Below are 18,176 nucleotides of genomic sequence, written 5' to 3' on the forward strand. Positions count from 1 at the left end.
TTGTGGACATCGTAAACAATATGGTGTCTCTAGGTTCTATTTCCTTCCCCTGGAAAGTGTATTTTTTGTTCTAGCTGGGAACTCATTTGGCAGGAATCAAACTGTAATTCCTAAGATGGGCAGTGGCTGGAAACTGCTCAGTTCTTTCAGTCATTTAGCTATTTGCTTTCTGCCAGACTCCGGAGTCTCCCAGCTAGATGTATCACTCAGGGACTAGCCAAGGACTCGGCAACACTAGATGTATCACTCTGAGACTAGCCAAAGTCCTCTTTCTTTCTTTTTTCTTTTCGGTACTAGAGATTGAACTCAGGGTGCTTAACCATGGAGCCACATCCCCAACCCCTTTTTATTTTTTATTTTGAGACAGAGTCTTGATAAGTTGCTTAGGACCTTACTTAGTTGTTGAGGCTGTCCTCAAACTTGGAATCCTCCTTCCTCAGCCTCCTGAGCCACTGGGATTACCGGTGTATGACACCAACACGTGGCCCTGGAAGTTCTCTTTCTATGGTTCACTTTTTTTGTAATGTCCACCTCACTTTGTAGTCTCTTCAGAAGCCTTGAACTCTGTCCTCATATTCCTCAAAACAGGAGGATGGTAGCTTCCATCTTCAGTTCTAGCATACTCCTGAACTGTGCACTGGAAATGTCTTCAAGACATGTACAGACAAATACAGTCCCCTTCTTTCAAGGGTCAACTGCCTTCTGGTTTATCTGCCTATTGTTACCTTCAAAGGGTTGTTTTTAAAACATTTTGTTCTGAACTCTATAGGAGTTAGCCTGACAAAATTACTCTGCCATTGACAGAAACAGCAACCTACAAACATTTCTTAAAAACACACACACAAAATATAAATTCTACAAATTCTTTCAAGTAAATTAACTAGTTAATTCAACAAGTATTTACTAAGCATTTATTTTGGGCTAGATAACATGTTAACATCAGGTGGTAGAAATCCTTTCAGATATAAGAATTATATTAAATTGTAGTCACCTATGAATGGGCCTGATTTTTTTGGGGGGGGGGAATTTTAATTAATTTATTTTTGCAGCATTGGGAATTGAAACAATGGCCTTGTGCATGCCAGGAAAGTGCTCTTCCACTGAGCTGCAACCCCTAGCCCTGATTTTTAAACCTCAAAATAAAAGTGTTACTAAGAGATATATGTAACCCCTCTCCCCAGCCAAAAAACAACAAAAATAACAAAACATCCACTTACTTGTTCTCTCATAAATACGTTTATATAGAGTATTTTTTTCAAGAAATTCAGATTTCTTATTCTGAAAGTTAAGTTTAACAACATCAAACTAGTTGCAGTTTAAAATCCCCAACTTTCTTCAGCTAGTCTGAAATTTGTCAAAATGTATTTTCATAGGACTGGGGATGTGGCTCAGTGATAGAGCTCCTACTTAGTATGCACAAGACCCATAGGACTGGGGATGTGGCTCAGTGATAGAGCTCGTACTTAGTATGCACAAGACCCAACAATCAATCCCCAGCACCAAATCCCCAGTGCAAAGACATAAGTAAATATGTTTGTATGTCCGTATGCATCTCAAACCTAAAAGGTGAAAAATAAAGTGCTCTTTCAATATAAAAATTGGGGCTGGACCTATAAGCCTAGCCAGTGTGTGGCCTCTCTTATCTTCCTACATAGAAGCATAGAAGGTGGAATATTTCTAACCTACATAGTTTTTTCTTAAATTTATATATGACAGAGGAATGCATTACAGTTCTTACTACACATATATAGCACAATTTTTCCTATCTCTGGTTGCATACATAGTATATTCATACCAATTCGTGTTTTCATACCTGTACTTTGGATAATAATGATCATCACATTCCACCATCATTACATACATAGTTTTTCAAAAACTATTACTATTATTAAAGTAAATGTAGGGTATGTGTTATAACAGAATCCAATGCTAAACACCACTCTTTTCACTGGGGTTAGGAAATCAAGGAAAGTTTCCACATCTGCTACAGGAGTCTGTGGAGTTCTACCCAATCTTAGTTCTCAGCTTAATTCCTTCACCACTCTTAAATTCTCGTACAAGATCTATCTTACCCACATAGGTTTATACAAGGATGAAGAGGGACAAATGGGAAGGGCTGGGAAATGTTTCCTGCTTTACAGTTTTGTCTAAGTTTGACTCTGGCTTTATTGGGGAGTAAACTAAGCATAAGTCCCTATTTTATGATCCTATTTTGCATATAGGTTGGAGGTAAGCCAAATGCCCACCTTCTTTCCATATAGATTTCTGGCATATATTTGCATTCTACTTCTGCTATTGAAATAGAATATACAATAGGAGAGAATGGTATATTACCAACACCCTGTCTATAAACCCTATAACCACTGGTTGAATGAATTAGTTGGTTCCATACAATATTCTTTTGTCTCTTCCACTCCTTAATTATATTTTCCAGGTTAAATTTATTCTTATATCATCTTAATATCTGAAACTCATTTTTATTACTACTACTTTATCTCATTTCTATTGAATACTTAAAAATATTTTGGACATTACAATTTTACCATAAATCCTGCGTTTGATTTTCTGGTGAATCATATAAATAACTCAACCTAACAACACAGTGTGAGGCCAATAGCAAACATCTGTGCCCTTTGGAAGCTAATTTCTTCCCTTAGTGCAGCTGGCTGGCATCAACTAAACATCCAGTTATTTAACACACTCAAGCTGTGCACCAATAGAGGCTGACCAATGCTTACTGCTAAATATCCAATGCATTAGAAAAAGAAGAAGAAACAAGAAAAAGGAGAGCATAAGTGTTCGTTACTAGTTTGTTAGTCATCCCATTTTTCTTCCAAAAAAAAATAGTTCCATGGGATCCTCCGTAGATGCAGGGCAGAAGCAGGGCAATCAGCTGGTGTTACTTTGAAGTGTGGCTGCAGGGCTTCCACCCTTTCCCAGCCCAGCTGTTGAAGCAGGGAAGAAACTTCAAAGCTCAACTTGCTGTTGTTTCTGCCAGTGGGGTGTGTGCAATTCCCATCACTTAGCTATAAGGAAAAAATGAGGAGGAATTTCATCCTCTGTCACTTGCCAAGGTTTGATGCTCAACAATCTACCAGTTTTTGACTGTATCTACTGGACACAAATAAAACAACTGATTTCATTGTGTGATTTACATTTATATTTATTTGTAGACATTAATTTATAAACCATCTGAGATAGCCAGTTTTTATGATTTGCTCAGATTGTGCCACAATTAAATTCTTAATTCTGTAATCTGCCTAGATTGTTCCCCAGACTAAATTCTCTGCTCATGAAAACAAACAGGGGTTATCCCAAGGCAAAGCAAAAATTAAGATTGTCCCTTTGCCTGTCTGCTACCCCAGCCCATATTTAAAACCATTTATAATCCTTGAGTCACCTTTTAATTCTCTATATAGGGGTACATCCAGATTCTTTTGTGAATTAAGAAAGAATTATTCCATTTGGTCAAAAATGCACTATGTACAATATATACATTTTTGAATGATATAATCAAAATTTAAAAGTAAATGCAATAACCCTAGTTTTATTTTGTCTAAACTTTAATTTTCATATTAAACTTATATTCTTTAATTTCACAATAAAAAGGAAATAAAAATTGAAGTTACTATTAGCTCTTAAAATTAAGAATAGCTTTAATTCAAAACTGATTCTTTGAGTAAGAATTGAACAGTTGAACTTCCCTACCACTATTTCCAACAAGTTTTATTTAAATAAATATGAAAAATTAGGTAAAAACATTTCATTCTATAGTATAAAATGGAACAAGAGAGGAGGATCTTCAGAAAAGGTTATTATGCTAAAAAAGCCAAAGAAACCAGAGAGTAACACTACAAGTGGTAATGATATGACTGAAAAGGAAGTTTCCAATACCCATGTAGAGGTATCCATTTTTCCAACAGACGACCCCAGTAGGGCCTAAAGAAAGCCCATGATGTTCCAAACCAAAACAACAACTAAACAAACAAACAAAAACTCCTGGAACACAATTAAGGGGTAAAATTCAGTTATGAAAAATTTCTAAAATTAGTGGATGGGTATGCATCATAATAGAAAAGATGGTCTAGGTGTACAAGTTCTGAAGAAGCAAAGATCTCTAATTAGAGTCATTAACAGTAATGAGAACACAAGTTAGTCTATTACTGATATTACACTTAAATTAGAAAATCTTAAAGGAACTTATTCTACTGACTAGATTTTTTATTTTGGAAAAATATCATAATGAAGGTGGCATAATCTCCAGAAATTTAACTTCCAAAGATTTATTTCTCACTGACTGTATCCTGAAAAAAATCAAAGATTCCCTGCAAGGTAAAGTCCCCATCTCTGGTTAACTGTATCTTTCTGGGTATTTATAGGCTCTGTGTGTTCAGGCCTTTTGAGTCCTATGAATGTGTACCAAATGACTACGAGAAGCAATTTTAAAAAGCTAAACAATGCAAAAAAGATGGGAAAAAATCACAAATAAAATGATTTTGTATATACAGACAGAAATTTTTTAAAATGCTATTTATGATTTAGCGGAAAGAATCAGAAGTTGCTACTATACTGTTTAATAACAATTACTTCTGTTGCTTGTTTTCTGAGATCTCATTCCAATGAGAGCTGCACACTGTCAGTTTGGTTTTGTGGCTGCTGGTGATCATACTTCCTTGCTATTAAAAAAAGAAAAAGATAAATTAATAAAAATGCAAAATAATTACTACCTAACATCATTAAATTGTTGTAATGAGTCTCAGTTAAAAAAAAAAAACAGTTAAGAATTAGGCACTTTTATTCTTTAGAGGAAACATTACACATTCTGATCTTCTGAATTCTCAACATTGCTCAATCCACTTTTACGTTTATTATTATTACATATCAGGATTATTCAGATCTTTAAAATATAGGGTAAATATTTATTAAGCTATTAATGATTTGCAATTTCCTTTCTTATCCTTTATTTCCACCTTAAGTTAATAATAATGCTTTTGTCTGCACTATAAGAAATTTGAATACATTAACTTAGAAGCCTAAGACTGATAACATAAGTTATCAATATAAGAATGATCCATTATGATTATGTTGGGATTCTTAAATATGCAAATCCACACCATATATATTCTTGAATAATGCCACCCCAAAATATCCACATTCTAATCCCCATAATCTGTGACTATGTTACAAAAGAGACTTTGAAGATGTAACTGAGGTGATGGGGAGATTAACCTGGATTATTGGGCCCAGATAATCACATGGGCCCTTAGAATCAGAAAACCTTTCCTGGATTCACAGAGGGAAATGTAAGTGTGGAAGAACAGTCAGACAGATGCAATGTGTTTGGCTTATAAAATGAAGGAATGGGGCCATCGACCAAGGAATGTAGGCAGTCTTTAGGAGCTGGAAAGGGCTAGGCAACAGATTTTCCCTTAGATCCTCCAGGAAAATGGAAACCTGCCTACACTTTCCTTTCAGCCCAGCAAGACTGTTGTATGACTTCTAACCTACAAAACTGATAGATAATGCATTTGTATCATTTTAAATCACTAATTTTGTGGTAACTTGCTACAGCAGCAAAAGAAAACTAATATATTCTGCAAATAGGAATTCTCATAAATTTTATGTCATTCACATCAAAAAAGAAAAAAAAATGGTACAGTGAGCTTATAATTGTACCTGCTATGTTACAGTATACTACTCGCAAGAGAACTTGTTTTGAGTATCAGTGAAAACTTAGTTCTTTACTTATAATTTTCTACATAGAGCTTCTGACTTTCTATATTTTAAAAAATATTTTTAAAAGGATTTCTTTAAAATATATATATAAAATTTGATATTTTAAACATTTTTAGATGCACAATTCAGTGGCATTAACATTCATGCTGTTGTGCAAACATCACCACCATCCATCCATAGAACTCTTCATCATTCTAAACTGAGTTCTGCACCCATTTAAAAAAGCTCTCTACACACCCTGGCAACCACCTTTCTACTTTTTTTTTTTTTATTTTCCTCATGTAAGTGAACATAGTGTCTGTCCTTTTTGTGACTGGCTTATTTTACTTAGCATAACATCTTCAAGCTTCATCCATATTGTAGCATGGGTCAGAACTGCCTTCCTTTTAAAAGCATAACAACATTCTATTGTGTATATGTAGCATATTCTTCTTTTCTACTCATCTGATAAGGACATCTGAGTTGTTTCCACCTTTTGGCTATTATGAATAATACTGCTGTGTTAAATTAAGTTTTGTTTCTTATTTTGTACTGATAACACATGTGCACACACATTTCAGTTTTTACTGTGAACATTTCTCTTCAAAATTGTCCAGTCCTTTTTCCTTAACCCCTACACAGCTCTCATCAAAGCAATAAATGTCAATTACCTGTTGTACATCTTTCCATGTCTCCCTTGATGCTTACATAATTATACAGAGCATTTATATCACATGGACATTTTAAAAAAGAAGGCTGTTCTGATCATTTGATTTTATAACTGTAGCATCATATACTTCTTGCTTTTCTCACTAACCATGCAAATCATACCTTATTCTTTTAAATGGAGGCATAAAAGGTTATGGTTTACATGTACAATTCACTCTGGACCAATACATTTTTTTCTTTTTTGAGATAGGGTCCCACTAAGTTGCCTAGGCTGACCTCAAACTTGTGATCCTCCTTAGTAGCTGGGATTATGGGCATGCACCACCATGCCCAGCTCAAGGGCCCATACATTTTAAACTTTGTTATTCTCTGCTGCTTACATATTTGCAGTGCTCAGTAATATAGGACATATTAACTTTGAGATATGACCCCCTGACCTAACACTCTGATGTCACATGTCATCCTCCTAGAAGCCATCTCTTTACTACTTTGACTTGCAGTAATTATAATATAAGTGACTACAAACTCTATAAATACATACTTCAAACCAAACTTAATATATCTCCAACTCAAATTCCTTTTAGCCAGATCCCCAAAATATTCTTGGCCACTTCAATGCCACTCCATATGAAAGGAAGTCCAAGGAAAAAAAGTTAGAAGAAGAGAGAGCAGGCTCAAATGATGGCTAGAATCTTAATTTTTTTCCCCAAATTTATAAAAATATGATCATGTGAAAACATCCCTAAGACAATTCTCATGGTCTTGGAAAGTGCTCTGTGCAAGCAAAAGGTCTGGTAGCTTCATAGAAAATGTCCCTTTTCTGAAACTATGTTAAACATCTGAAAAAAAGTGCTAAGTTTTTAATACTAACTATTGTTCATAACCTTGGACTCAATTCCAGAAAATTTAAATATGCATGCGGATACAGTTCAACACAGAACTACTTACAAATGGAATACATTTCCAGCTGTTGTCTTAAGCGAATTTTGCTCATTGTGTCATAAAAGTTGGGCTCTGACGTTTCTTCAGTAGGTGGCACGCTGAATATCCTCATAATTTTCCTTTTATTCCTAAAATACAAAAACAGCGCAGAAAAGAGATTTGTACGAGTGTCTATAGGATTGTAATATTCTCATGATCCTGGTAATTAGATGCCGCATTAAAAGACTTAAAGGATAAGTCCATGCTATTCTAATTTGTCTTTAGGATATGATTCTTTGGCTCATGTACTCTTTCTTTCATTAAAAAGCTTGTAGCTGTACATGTACAGCTATGTGGCTATAAGAGAAAAGAAATGCTAAAAACATTCATTTACTATACAAAGTAAATTGCCTCCATTGTGATTCTCAATTCCTAAAAAAGCCAAATATTATGTGAAAAAAAAATCTACCAACAAAAAACACCTTATTTTTCTCCCTCTCATGTCATCCAAATGAAGTTGAACTACTGGATTGGAGAATACACTGAATGTGAGCAGAACTTAAGTTGTGAAATTATGAATTGAAATATTTCTTAAATATAATAACATGGCCTTAGTGAGGACAACTTTTTAAAAACAGGAACAGTATGCCTCTGATTTTAAAAGAAAAGTGGGGAGGAGGTGATGGCTCTTTTTAGAGGAAACTATTACCTACAAGTAGATCAGTGGTGACATGTGGAGCCTTCTCCCACCCACCACCTGCAGTCCCAGCAGCCAACAGTCCAGCTGCTCCAGGAGAGCCACATGGCCAGGAAGGATAAGCATATGTATCTGAGAGCAAGTGTGGGCTCTGAACCATCCCCAGGCCAAAAATAAATAATCTCTGGAATACTAATTATTTTGAACTATTTAATGGCTTCTGTTTTTTATCTTGGTAGAGGACACCAGAAGCATGTGGGTAGAAGGAGATACTACTCAGAATTAATACTGCCTTTCCTTTTGTTTTTTGTTTTTTGTTTTTGTTTTTAGGTGCAGAAGATTGAGAACAAGGCCTATGTACACTAGGCAAGCACTCTACCACTGAACTATATCTACAGCCCAGCTTTTCCTCCTTAAATCCAACCTCCTCCTTGTTTATTTATTTTTACTCTTCTAAGGGAAAAAGCACCAAGGAGTATAAAAGAAGACAGCTATATTAGGCTATGACATCTGGAATTAAGGCAGGAAATATTTATTGAGGATTTACACTATGTGACACATAAAGGTAAAAGATCCAAAGGTAAAAAACAAGTACCTTGTTCTGAGGGACTGAAGTTTTTGTGAAATGAAGAGATCAGTAACCAGACAAGACAAATATTGTTTAAAATGCCATGAGAGTATCATGCACAAGAAACAAGGAAAAGCTTTAACTGGGCAAAGAGAGATCTACTGAATACATAGCAGTTTCTATATTTCAGGGACTTGGGCCAAAAAATGTGCTCATTAAAGAGTGACAAAGAACCCAGGCTCATGATGAAAATTAGGCAACAGTAGAAGTGACAGAAATGAAAGTCTAGAGTAGCTGACTTGGATGTCAAGAGCTGTACTTAAATCTTCACCTCTTAAAGCAATGGGGTTTTTAAAGCAATACCTCAGTCACCTATGCTTGTGACCAGAGAATCAACAGCATATGTCAGAGGAGGAATACAAATTCTGATGAAATTATTTTTATGTATTCAATTCAAATTTTTAAAACAAAAATCCTGCAAAATCTTCAAATGTCCAGTTTCTTATTTGTTTTGAGATGCTAACAGATTTACCTCTTGGCATACATGAAGAGACCAAAGCTAACAAGGATCACTATCAAGTAAACATTGGTGGCTTCATTCCAGGCTTCATGAACAGTGTAATCAATAGAACCATCATCACCCATCACTCCGTAACTTCCAGCCATGGGGCTATAAAAGAGAAAAGAAAATAGGGTTGGTGTCCATAGGACCTGCTGGTTAAATCCAGTCCATCATCTGTTTTTGTATAACCCTCAAGACAAGAATGAGTTTACAATTCTACTATATATTACTTATTTATTTTTATTTTTTGAGTCAGGAATCAAACCCATACTAAGTCAGGAATCAAACCAAAACATACTAAGAACACTGTCTGCCACCAAGCAATGTATGCCCCATCCCTAAATGGATACACTTTAAATGATTACAAGTACCTATATACTATCCTCAATTTGTCTTACAGTCCACAAGCCTAAATATTTTTGGTCTGGCTCTTTAAGGAAAAGTCTATTGACTCCCTGACTAGATGATTAAGGCAACTAATACATTTCTCCTTACTTGATTTTGAAACATTACAGCTGCTACCTAAAGGGTACAATGCAGGATAAAACCTGTTACTAAGTGGCTGGGCATGGGGCACTTACCTATAATCCTAGTGACTTGGGAGGCTGATGCAGGAGGACAGCAAGTTCAAGGCCAGCCGGAGCAATTGAGCAAGTCCCTGTACCAAAATAAAAATAAATAAATAAATAAATAAAATAAAGAGGGCAAAGGATTAGCTCAGTGATAGAGAACCAATAGGTTCATCCCAGTACTAAAAAAAAAAAAAAAATTACTAAAAGGATGGAAGTTGAAACGTCATTACAGTTTCCAAATTGTAACCATCATCCACATGAAAGCAACAGAATACTTTAAAACACAGTGCCAAGTAACCCACTTACGATGCTGAGCTGTCCCACTCCTGACAACAGCCTAGGAAAAGTGCTCTTCCACATGTGTCCCAAAATGCAAGTTTGGAGTTTATCTACTTTTGTCCTTCAGGCCCAGTTTGGCTTAAAGAAGCTATGGGATAAAAAGTTACTTTTTGCTATTTATACAGCTGTGACTTCTTTTGAAGGAAATGCATTCTTTGGACATTCCCACACAAAATAAGAGTGGTAATTGAAAGTGTATCACATCTCAAGTAAAAGAGTAATGGTTTCTTATATGTGGGAAGTTAACTGAATTTTTCTTAAAGAGGATATTTCTCCCTTGTGTTGGATTTAAGTAAAATGATCTAATATGTGAAAGGAATCGAGAAGTGTTGTTTTGGCCACTCTATAAAAAGGAGAAAAACAGAACAAATGAGAGGTGATAACTGTACTGTAGTTTCTAAGAATAAGACAGCCAGCCATTTTTTAATACCAAGAAAAAGAGTATCTGGAATGTCCAAATTGTTTTGCAATTTTTTTTTTTTTGAGGCTGCCTACAACAATGAAGGCATTGCAGAAATTCTTCCACCCTGTAAGTCACCCAAATGTTCATTAATCTATATTTGGTTCAGTAAAATGAATAACTATGTACTGAGGGCACAGTTGGTTTTCTTTCTTCTCTCTTGCTTCTATATAAAATGAATGAAACTTCAGAAGAGGTCTGCTTCTTAAATAGGTGACATGTTTTCTCCCTTCTGACCCTTTGTCAGATGTTTGGGGATATACTGTAATTCATTGAGAATAAAGTGGATTTCATGAAGTCATTTAATTTAAACTCCCAACAATGAGGGCCAAAGTAATTTCTCTAAAACATCTACTGATGTCTGATGAACATTCAATTCGTTTTGTGAAAATTAGCTATTGAACAATATAAACAGAACTTATGTTAAACAAATTTATAGGTATTAAACTTTAGATTATACACAATTCCTAGATGTTAATGAGTATGAACTTTTCATTTGTTTTTGAAAGTGGATGATATAGGGGTACTGGCATATTCTCATTTTTAATTCTTATTCTCTAAACTGAACTCCAGAAGTTCTTTGAATTTAACATGATTTATAGTAAGTAACTGGCCTACTTTAGAGATGGAGACTTCTGGAAGACCAGATGCTATAATTGTTTTTGTAATTTATGGAATCTCAACCATTGTTGGTGCCAAAATGTTTAAATAACAACAATGACCATGTTAGGCAAAAAGAAATGAGTTTAAGTATCTGATTTGAGAGGTCACAGAAGGGCCAAACAGTTATTCAGCAAGGGTGGTAACTTTCAGGATTGGAAGATATTAACAAACTGGGGGAAAAACAGGGAACAATAGAGCAGTGGCTACTAGGACATTTTGCAGGTGCTCTTTATCTGACAAACTGAGAGAGTATCTCCTACCTATTTTCTAATGCCTGAATAAACCAGGTTAATTTCTTGTTTCAACTTTTACAAAATTCTGTTCCTGTGCCCCTCAGTAAGTGGTATATTGTTACCCAAAGCTTGATTTCCTCTTGCTATAAATATGCAATCCCTTAATTATATTTAGAAGACTATTTCTAATTACTGCTGGCCCAGAATGGTAAAACTTTATTGTGAACTATAAAACACATATTGTACAACATCATTGGTATGCAATGACACTATTCCATGGTTCCAGGGACATGCACTTGAGTTATTTTTAGTGTAGTTGTGAAAGATTTGCACTGAGGGTAGGACTTTCCTGCCCAGTCCTCAATCATAACCAATGGTATGCTTTGTAAGACTGCCAGGAATAAGAAATGGTCTAGTTCAGAGTCATAGTACAGACCCAAGGCCCACATGTGGTCTGAACTTTGATCATCCCCTCCCAGCATACCGTGCTCAGTCTGACCAAGTGTACACACATACACCTGTGAGTGATTAATGCATGCTACCACAGCCTTCCTCTGAATCTGAAGTAAAATGCCTAGGGGTATTTCAATGGTTCATTCCTGGTAAGTTAATGTTTGGGCTAGATTACCAACATAGCTTGTCATGTGCCTAGAGTGCCATTCAGGGCTCTTTTGAGAAAACTGACCTTTTTTTCACATTTATCCCGTGATGTAATGGTTGAACTATTTCAGTAGGAAGAGCTGAATTAAGTCCCAGGGAAACAAGCATATCCAGATAAAGCTGCCCAAAACATGACAACTAGGACTTGGTTTTAACGTTGAGACCTTTTCTGGGGATCAAGTGATTGTACCATAAATTTTAAAATTAGAGTCCTTACTTTGGACATATACAATATCCAGGTTGTTCTACCCTCACTTATTCTGCCTAGAATGTTATAATTTTTGTTTCTCACTTAGAACCTTGTTCTTTTAATGCTTGACATTCAGATTAGAATCAGTTTCTACAAACAAAATCCACTGCATAAATACAGTAGAAATCTTTTACTAAAGATTTGGGTTCTGAAAGCAGAAGGAAGCAGGCTTATAGGCCTTCGCCCCTACAGGAGGAAGATAATTAATATCTGATGCCTTCTGTACTGGGCAGTCCACATTTAATTTTCGCAAGAACCCTACAGGGAGGCACTAAAGCTCCATTTTACAGAATAGGAAACTAGGGTGGTAACAGGTGGCGGTGGTCGGTTATGTAACTTGCACAAAGCCACACTGGATAGGGCTGTCAAACACATCTGATGCCCAAACCTGAACTCTTCCAGCCGCGACCTGGATCGTAGGAGATCTGGTCTTCGCGGAAGAAAATCAAGTCCCACGGGTTCAAAAAAAAAAAAAAAAAAAAAGATCCTATCCCAGAAGGGGGCCGCCGGCAGGGACCTCCAGAATGTCCCGGGATCTTTTTACTGTTTCCGCCGCTCGCGGGCAGGCTGCGAGAGATTCCATCTCAAAACACTCCTGCGAAACCCCTGCTGCCCCGGGCCGTCTCGCCCCACGAGACGTTACAGACTGGTTGTTCATCTTTCCTGCCTGCGCTCCTGGAACCCAGAGCATCAGAGTCCCCTATTCCGCCCAGGCCCGAGCAGGGCGAGGCAGGTGCTCGGAGCCCGGCGGGCGCGATGCTGCCCTCGGCCGCAGCCAGGCGGGGCGGGGCGGCGCGGCAGGGCGGGGCCGGTGACGCTACCGCCGGGACCCGGAGCGCGGGGACGCGGGGCCACTCACGCGGCTCGCTCTGGAGGCGGCACGAGGCCGGCGCTGCTCCGCTCGGGGCTCTCCTCCCCGGAGTCGGCGGGCGCGCGGGACCGGTTACCGAGCGGACCCGGACGACCTCTGCCTTCGTCATTTCCTGCCGGCCTGTCGGTTTCCGGATGAAACGAGGAGCCAGGTCTTTTTTTTTTTTTTTTTTAAAGCCTTTCCCCTTTTCAGTTTTTGAAGGCGAGATCCGCAGCGATGGCCCCGGTGCCGCCCCCGGGCGCGTGAGTGGAGCCGAGCGCCCTTCCCACCCCCGCGGCGTCGCCGCGCCCCGCGGGCCCCTCCCTCAGTGCCCCTCGCTCCGCGCGCCCCGGGCCCGGCTCTAGGGCCCTTCGGCGGTGGGTTTGGGCTCCGCGCCTGTTCGTCCGCGTGGATCTGGTCGTCGTGTGCTGTGCCGCGCCTTCGCTAAAATCGGGCGGGAAGTAGCAGGGACGGGTTATCACCGGGAGTTCCGCGCAGCTTTCCGCCAGCCTTGGCGCCCCGCGGGACTGGGCGTGGGAGGGGGCAAGGTGCATTGTCCAGGGAGCCGAGGTTAAGATGGGGCACTCGGAGGTTTTCTTTTTCCCCAAGAGACCGTAGGGTTACTTTAATATTTACGTGTACTCTTTCAGAAGAAGCGTGTGCTATCCACACTACCTTTCCTTTTACCCAGATCATAATAAACGGTGCGTGCCTGAGACAGTTGGAATGTTTGAAAAACTTGATGTGGCCAGGATTAGGATTGTTAGCTTAAATGACTGCTGCATTTAGGGGGAAAAAGGTGTAGTGACTTGAAAAACGTGTTTTCCAACATGAGACAGGCAATGAATTCATGTAGAATTTCAGAATCAGTATTGGAGTGATCAGATTTCAGTGGTTGGTGCAGCCTTGAAAATAAAGGGCCACTTGCCCACGTGCTTGAAGTCGTTTTTGAGCAAGTTCTTCAGATCAGCTGACTGCTAATTATAATTCGTACAAAACTATGTTGAGGTTGTAGAGGTTATATTCTTCTGGCCTTTGTGGAGCTTCTGCTACAATTAAGCTCGCCTCTGACAAGATTAAGACTGTTACTTGGTACAATAGCATAACAGCTTTATTTATATTAGTATTTATTAGTTTGTAACCACTTAGTTTGACTATAAAATTGGAAAATGAGAAACAATAATAGGCAGTGTTGCATACTGAGCCAAGAGGTCTAGATGCTTTATCTCAGGGATAATTTTTTTTAAAACAAAAGCATAGGTTGCTCCAAATATTTGAATACATGAGTTTGATTAGAATGTGTCCATATGTGAAATATGTACATGAGAGGTTTATATCTACTTTTGTAAAATAAGAGTGCTGGCAATATAAAAAGGATCAGAGTAAATTAATGTGTTTTTAAAAATTGGCTTTAAAAATTCATAGGACTGAAATTAATCCTTTTATTTGGGTATTCAGTAATTTCCAAAGCACATCTCTTATAATCCAAGTTCCTATTATATAATATTACCCAATGAACAGACTATGCACTGACATGGAAAAAAGGTAAATTTTAGGAAAGCCTTTATGGCCTCTTCTTTTCATATCTAATTTCTAAGTGGCATTCTTAATTAAGAGTAAACAAATGACATAATGAAGCCTGAAGACTAATTTTCCAATACCAAAGTAAAGAAACAGTGATCTGGCTATTACTTTGTTAGAGTCTTGCACAATTTCATTTGGCATATAATGTTAGGACTTAGATTAATCTGCAGTGTAGGTAGTTGTGAAAGATTTATGTGCCTGATTTTTAGCTTGCCTTTAACTATCTTAAACATTCACTATTGAGGCTAGTACTTTGTGCATTAAGAAATTAGGTTTTGATTGGATTTAATTAAATAGTTTTAGCAGTTTTGATAATTTTTATAGGAATGACAGTTCCAAAATCCTGAGAATGAGAGTGGGGTCTAACAGTTTGCATATTGTGAGAGTAGATGTTATTGGAAGGTTTGGAGAGTTGGAGAAGTGTGTATTTGTGATTAAAGCATATTGGAACTTCCTATCAAAAGATTCTAGTGGTCCATCATTGGAAAGAGGAAAAGACTGAGAAATCTTTGTCAGTCAGTGTTTCTAACAGGGTTCTTTACTGAAGGCATTATCTTTGGGAAGGGAATGAATGGGTAGTTGTCATCCATGGATTGATTTAAGAAGAAAAAGATGCACATATTTTCTTTTGGAGTGAATCCTTAACCTTTGGGATTGTTGCCACCACATGCTACTATAGGCACTATCCCAGCTTTGATATTTGTGGGCATGTCTCTGGTAGATGAAGTTAAATAAGGGGAAAAAATGGAGGTAAGGAATACTCTAAAGCAGAAAAGTATACAAGCAAAGCATTATGAGGCTTTCTTTGGGAAAAATTTAGGAACTGTTAACAAAATCTGTCCTGGTAATAATTATATATGTTTGTAAATTTCTTTTGTTATTTGTATTAAGAAATATGGAGAATATGTCCTTAGTGTGCTTTATAAACAATGGAACAGATTTAGAGTATAGTGTATTAAAGTATGTGAAAAATTACTGAATTCTTAACAACAACCATTTATGTTTGTCACTGTTGGAAAGTCTTAATGACTTAGTAAAAATATGGGCTCCTGTCCACAAGGCATTTAAGTGATGCTGTGTTTCCTGTGATAGGAAGACAAACCCTTCTCATTTCTCATTTCAAAACTTGCCTCAGGCTGGGAATGTAGCTCTGTGGTAAAGCTCTTGTTGCCATTCCCAGCACCAGAAAAAACAAATCAGAGCAAAACTTGGCTCTCCTATGGAGTGCCCTTTAAGCTCCCAGAATGCAGATATTTTTTTTTTCTGTCTTTCGTATTGCCTTATCCCAAGGCCCTAGAACAGAGCTTGACTTATGCAGGATGCGAGTTAAATATTTCTGGTAAGAATAGTACACTGGGATACTCTTCCTTTTAGTGAAGGTCCTGCATACCTTTTGTTGTAGGACCTCTCCAGCCTTACCTTTTCTGCCAAGTCAGCAGCCCACCTTGAGCTCTTTGAATGTTACCTGTTTATACCACACTCTTTGGCATGTAATATCTTACTTGATGTTGTATTGTTATGGAAGTATTTCATATAGTTTGTTTCCTCACCCAAAATAGAAGCTCCCCAAGGCCAAGGAGTATTTATCTATACAGTCCCATTTTTGAGAACTGCCTTGGTATCCAGTATAATATATATAGAGAGAGTAGGTTTGTGTGTACTTATTGAATGAATATTAGTTACCATGGGAAAACATCAAAGATATTCAAAAGCATAGGCATTGTTAGTTGGCTAAACCTTGTATGCACATATGAAGCAGTATGAGAATTTGGAGCTAAATAAAGCAGTAATAGCAAACATTTATGTAGTGCTTAAAATGTGCCAGCTACTGCCCCAATCCCTTTACATGTTCATTTGTTTGAATCTTACAGCAATTCTTTGAAGTAGGTATAATCATGACCCTGTTTTTCAAATGAGGAGACAGAGGCACAGCAAAGTAATTGTTTCTAGCTCAAGATCATGATGTAAGTAATAAGTAGGCAGTTTGGCTCTTCAGAGTTCTCATGGCTTCTCTGGAATGTTTTACTTTATACGTCAAAGAGGGAAATCTAAAAGTTTCACTATTTTGCAGCTGTAAAAGATTCTCTTTTTAAAATTTCAAGGTAGCATAAAAGATTTCAGTGGCTCTGGGCTGAAGAAACAATGCTAAATTTTCCATATAGAAGAGGTTGATGATGAATTGGTCAAGGGAACACTGTGTGTGGAAATGACTAAAGACAGGGAGAGAATTTTGTATCTCAAAGCTGAGTAAGGAATTGAATTCTTTACAGCTATTGAATTCTAGAATAATGATTCACCAGAACCTAGGACAATGACTTTGTTAGAAATGTAGTGTTGAAAAACTTATGCCAAATAAAATAATACTAGGCAACATTTGATATCTTACTGCCTTTTTTTTTCTTTAAACATTTACTGGATTTAAAATCTTAATAATTTATCATGATGTGGGTGTTACTGATGGTTTCCTTTTTTGTCCATTTGCTTTGTCCTTTCATGGAATTTTGATCAACTTTTTCAGCTTGTATTGAGCTATAATAGAGAACACTATTGGTTAGTAGACTTCTAACCATGTAATATATTTTTTTTTTTGGTGCAAAAAAATGTAAAATTGTGCTGTTGATTTGGTGACAGGCCTGGAGTAAAGTCAGTTGGAAGCCATGTGCAATTAGATGAGGGCTGCAAACAAAACCCAGCAAGATGAAGAAAAAATTATATTCTCTGAAAGTCCAATTACATATTCCTTTTATTGGAACTGACAATATAATTTGGGGGACATCGGGCATCAGCAATCACTGAATCTAAATGACTCCACAGTTAGGGAAGTGCACACATCACCCCACCGCTGTCCAGGAATCAGAGGAGGAAGTGCCCTTGAATGAAGCATGGGCCACAAACCTGGTTAGCAGCCAGGGTGGACACACACTTTGCAGGTATAGTACTCTGTACTATAAATCATTTCTACTGGGAAGGATGTTATGTCATTTGTTCTTGGGGGTTGCTTCATAATTTGAGACAGTGAAGAACTGACATGCTGCTATCATTTTAACATGTGATGGCTTACGTAGAAGTAAGTTATTATAAAATACTGCCCCAAAGTTTGTGTTCTGTTTTAATATCTGAGGAACTAATTTGGAAAAATTGAGTTAAAATAATCTGTATGGAAGTATTCATCCAGTTTTGGCACATAAGACTTGATTTTTCAGTCTCTCCCTTTAATGATACTAGGATAATTTCATGAAATCTTTACTATCCCATTTTATGAATTTTAGGTTCTAGAACTGGACCCTAAACATAGCTAGTATATTAGCCAGGAGTGTACATCATAGTGACCCAGGATTTATTATAAAATTTACAAGTCTCTTTGCTTTACCTCAGAGATTCAGATTCAGTAAGGCTGCATCGGACCTGTGTGTCTGTAAACCATCTTGAGGTG

General features: G+C 37.4%; 2 protein-coding genes across 11 annotated transcripts in view; one reads left to right on the top strand and one right to left on the bottom strand.

The window, feature by feature from the left end:
• Positions 1-888: 888 nt before the first annotated feature.
• Positions 889-13,281, bottom strand: Smim19 (small integral membrane protein 19). Of its 4 annotated transcripts, XM_046443084.2 has the most exons (6): positions 13,169-13,281; positions 9,714-9,790; positions 9,103-9,240; positions 7,333-7,454; positions 4,588-4,676; positions 889-3,026 (listed from the first exon to the last, which is right to left on the bottom strand). In XM_046443084.2, the coding sequence occupies exons 3-5, from the start codon at positions 9,234-9,236 to the stop codon at positions 4,612-4,614; spliced, it is 321 nt and encodes a 106-aa protein (XP_046299040.1). In that variant the 5' UTR covers positions 9,237-9,240; positions 9,714-9,790; positions 13,169-13,281; the 3' UTR covers positions 889-3,026; positions 4,588-4,611. The 4 variants fall into 4 exon arrangements, with proteins under 4 accessions (XP_046299040.1, XP_046299039.1, XP_058434880.1 ...); XM_046443083.2 differs by lacking the exon at positions 889-3,026 and having other exon boundaries at positions 3,138-4,676; XM_058578897.1 differs by lacking the exons at positions 889-3,026; positions 13,169-13,281 and adding an exon at positions 12,698-13,055 and having other exon boundaries at positions 3,138-4,676.
• Positions 11,982-18,176, top strand: part of Slc20a2 (solute carrier family 20 member 2) — a 103,591-nt gene continuing 97,396 nt past the window's right edge. For 2 of the 7 annotated variants that reach the window (XM_058578895.1, XM_046443081.2), the window contains exon 1: positions 11,982-12,001. The gene's annotated coding sequence lies outside the window, so the exon portion shown is untranslated. Of the gene's footprint in view, positions 12,002-13,192; positions 13,332-13,515; positions 17,674-18,176 lie in introns of those variants that run through there. The other 5 variants (XM_058578893.1, XM_058578896.1, XM_058578894.1 and 2 more) reach the window with 4 other exon arrangements.

The sequence above is a fragment of the Marmota monax genome, unplaced genomic scaffold (assembly GCF_021218885.2).
Source record: "Marmota monax isolate L192 unplaced genomic scaffold, Marmota_monax_Labrador192_F-V1.1 WCK01_AAM20220418_F8-fsc00252, whole genome shotgun sequence".
Lineage (NCBI taxonomy): Eukaryota > Metazoa > Chordata > Mammalia > Rodentia > Sciuridae > Marmota > Marmota monax.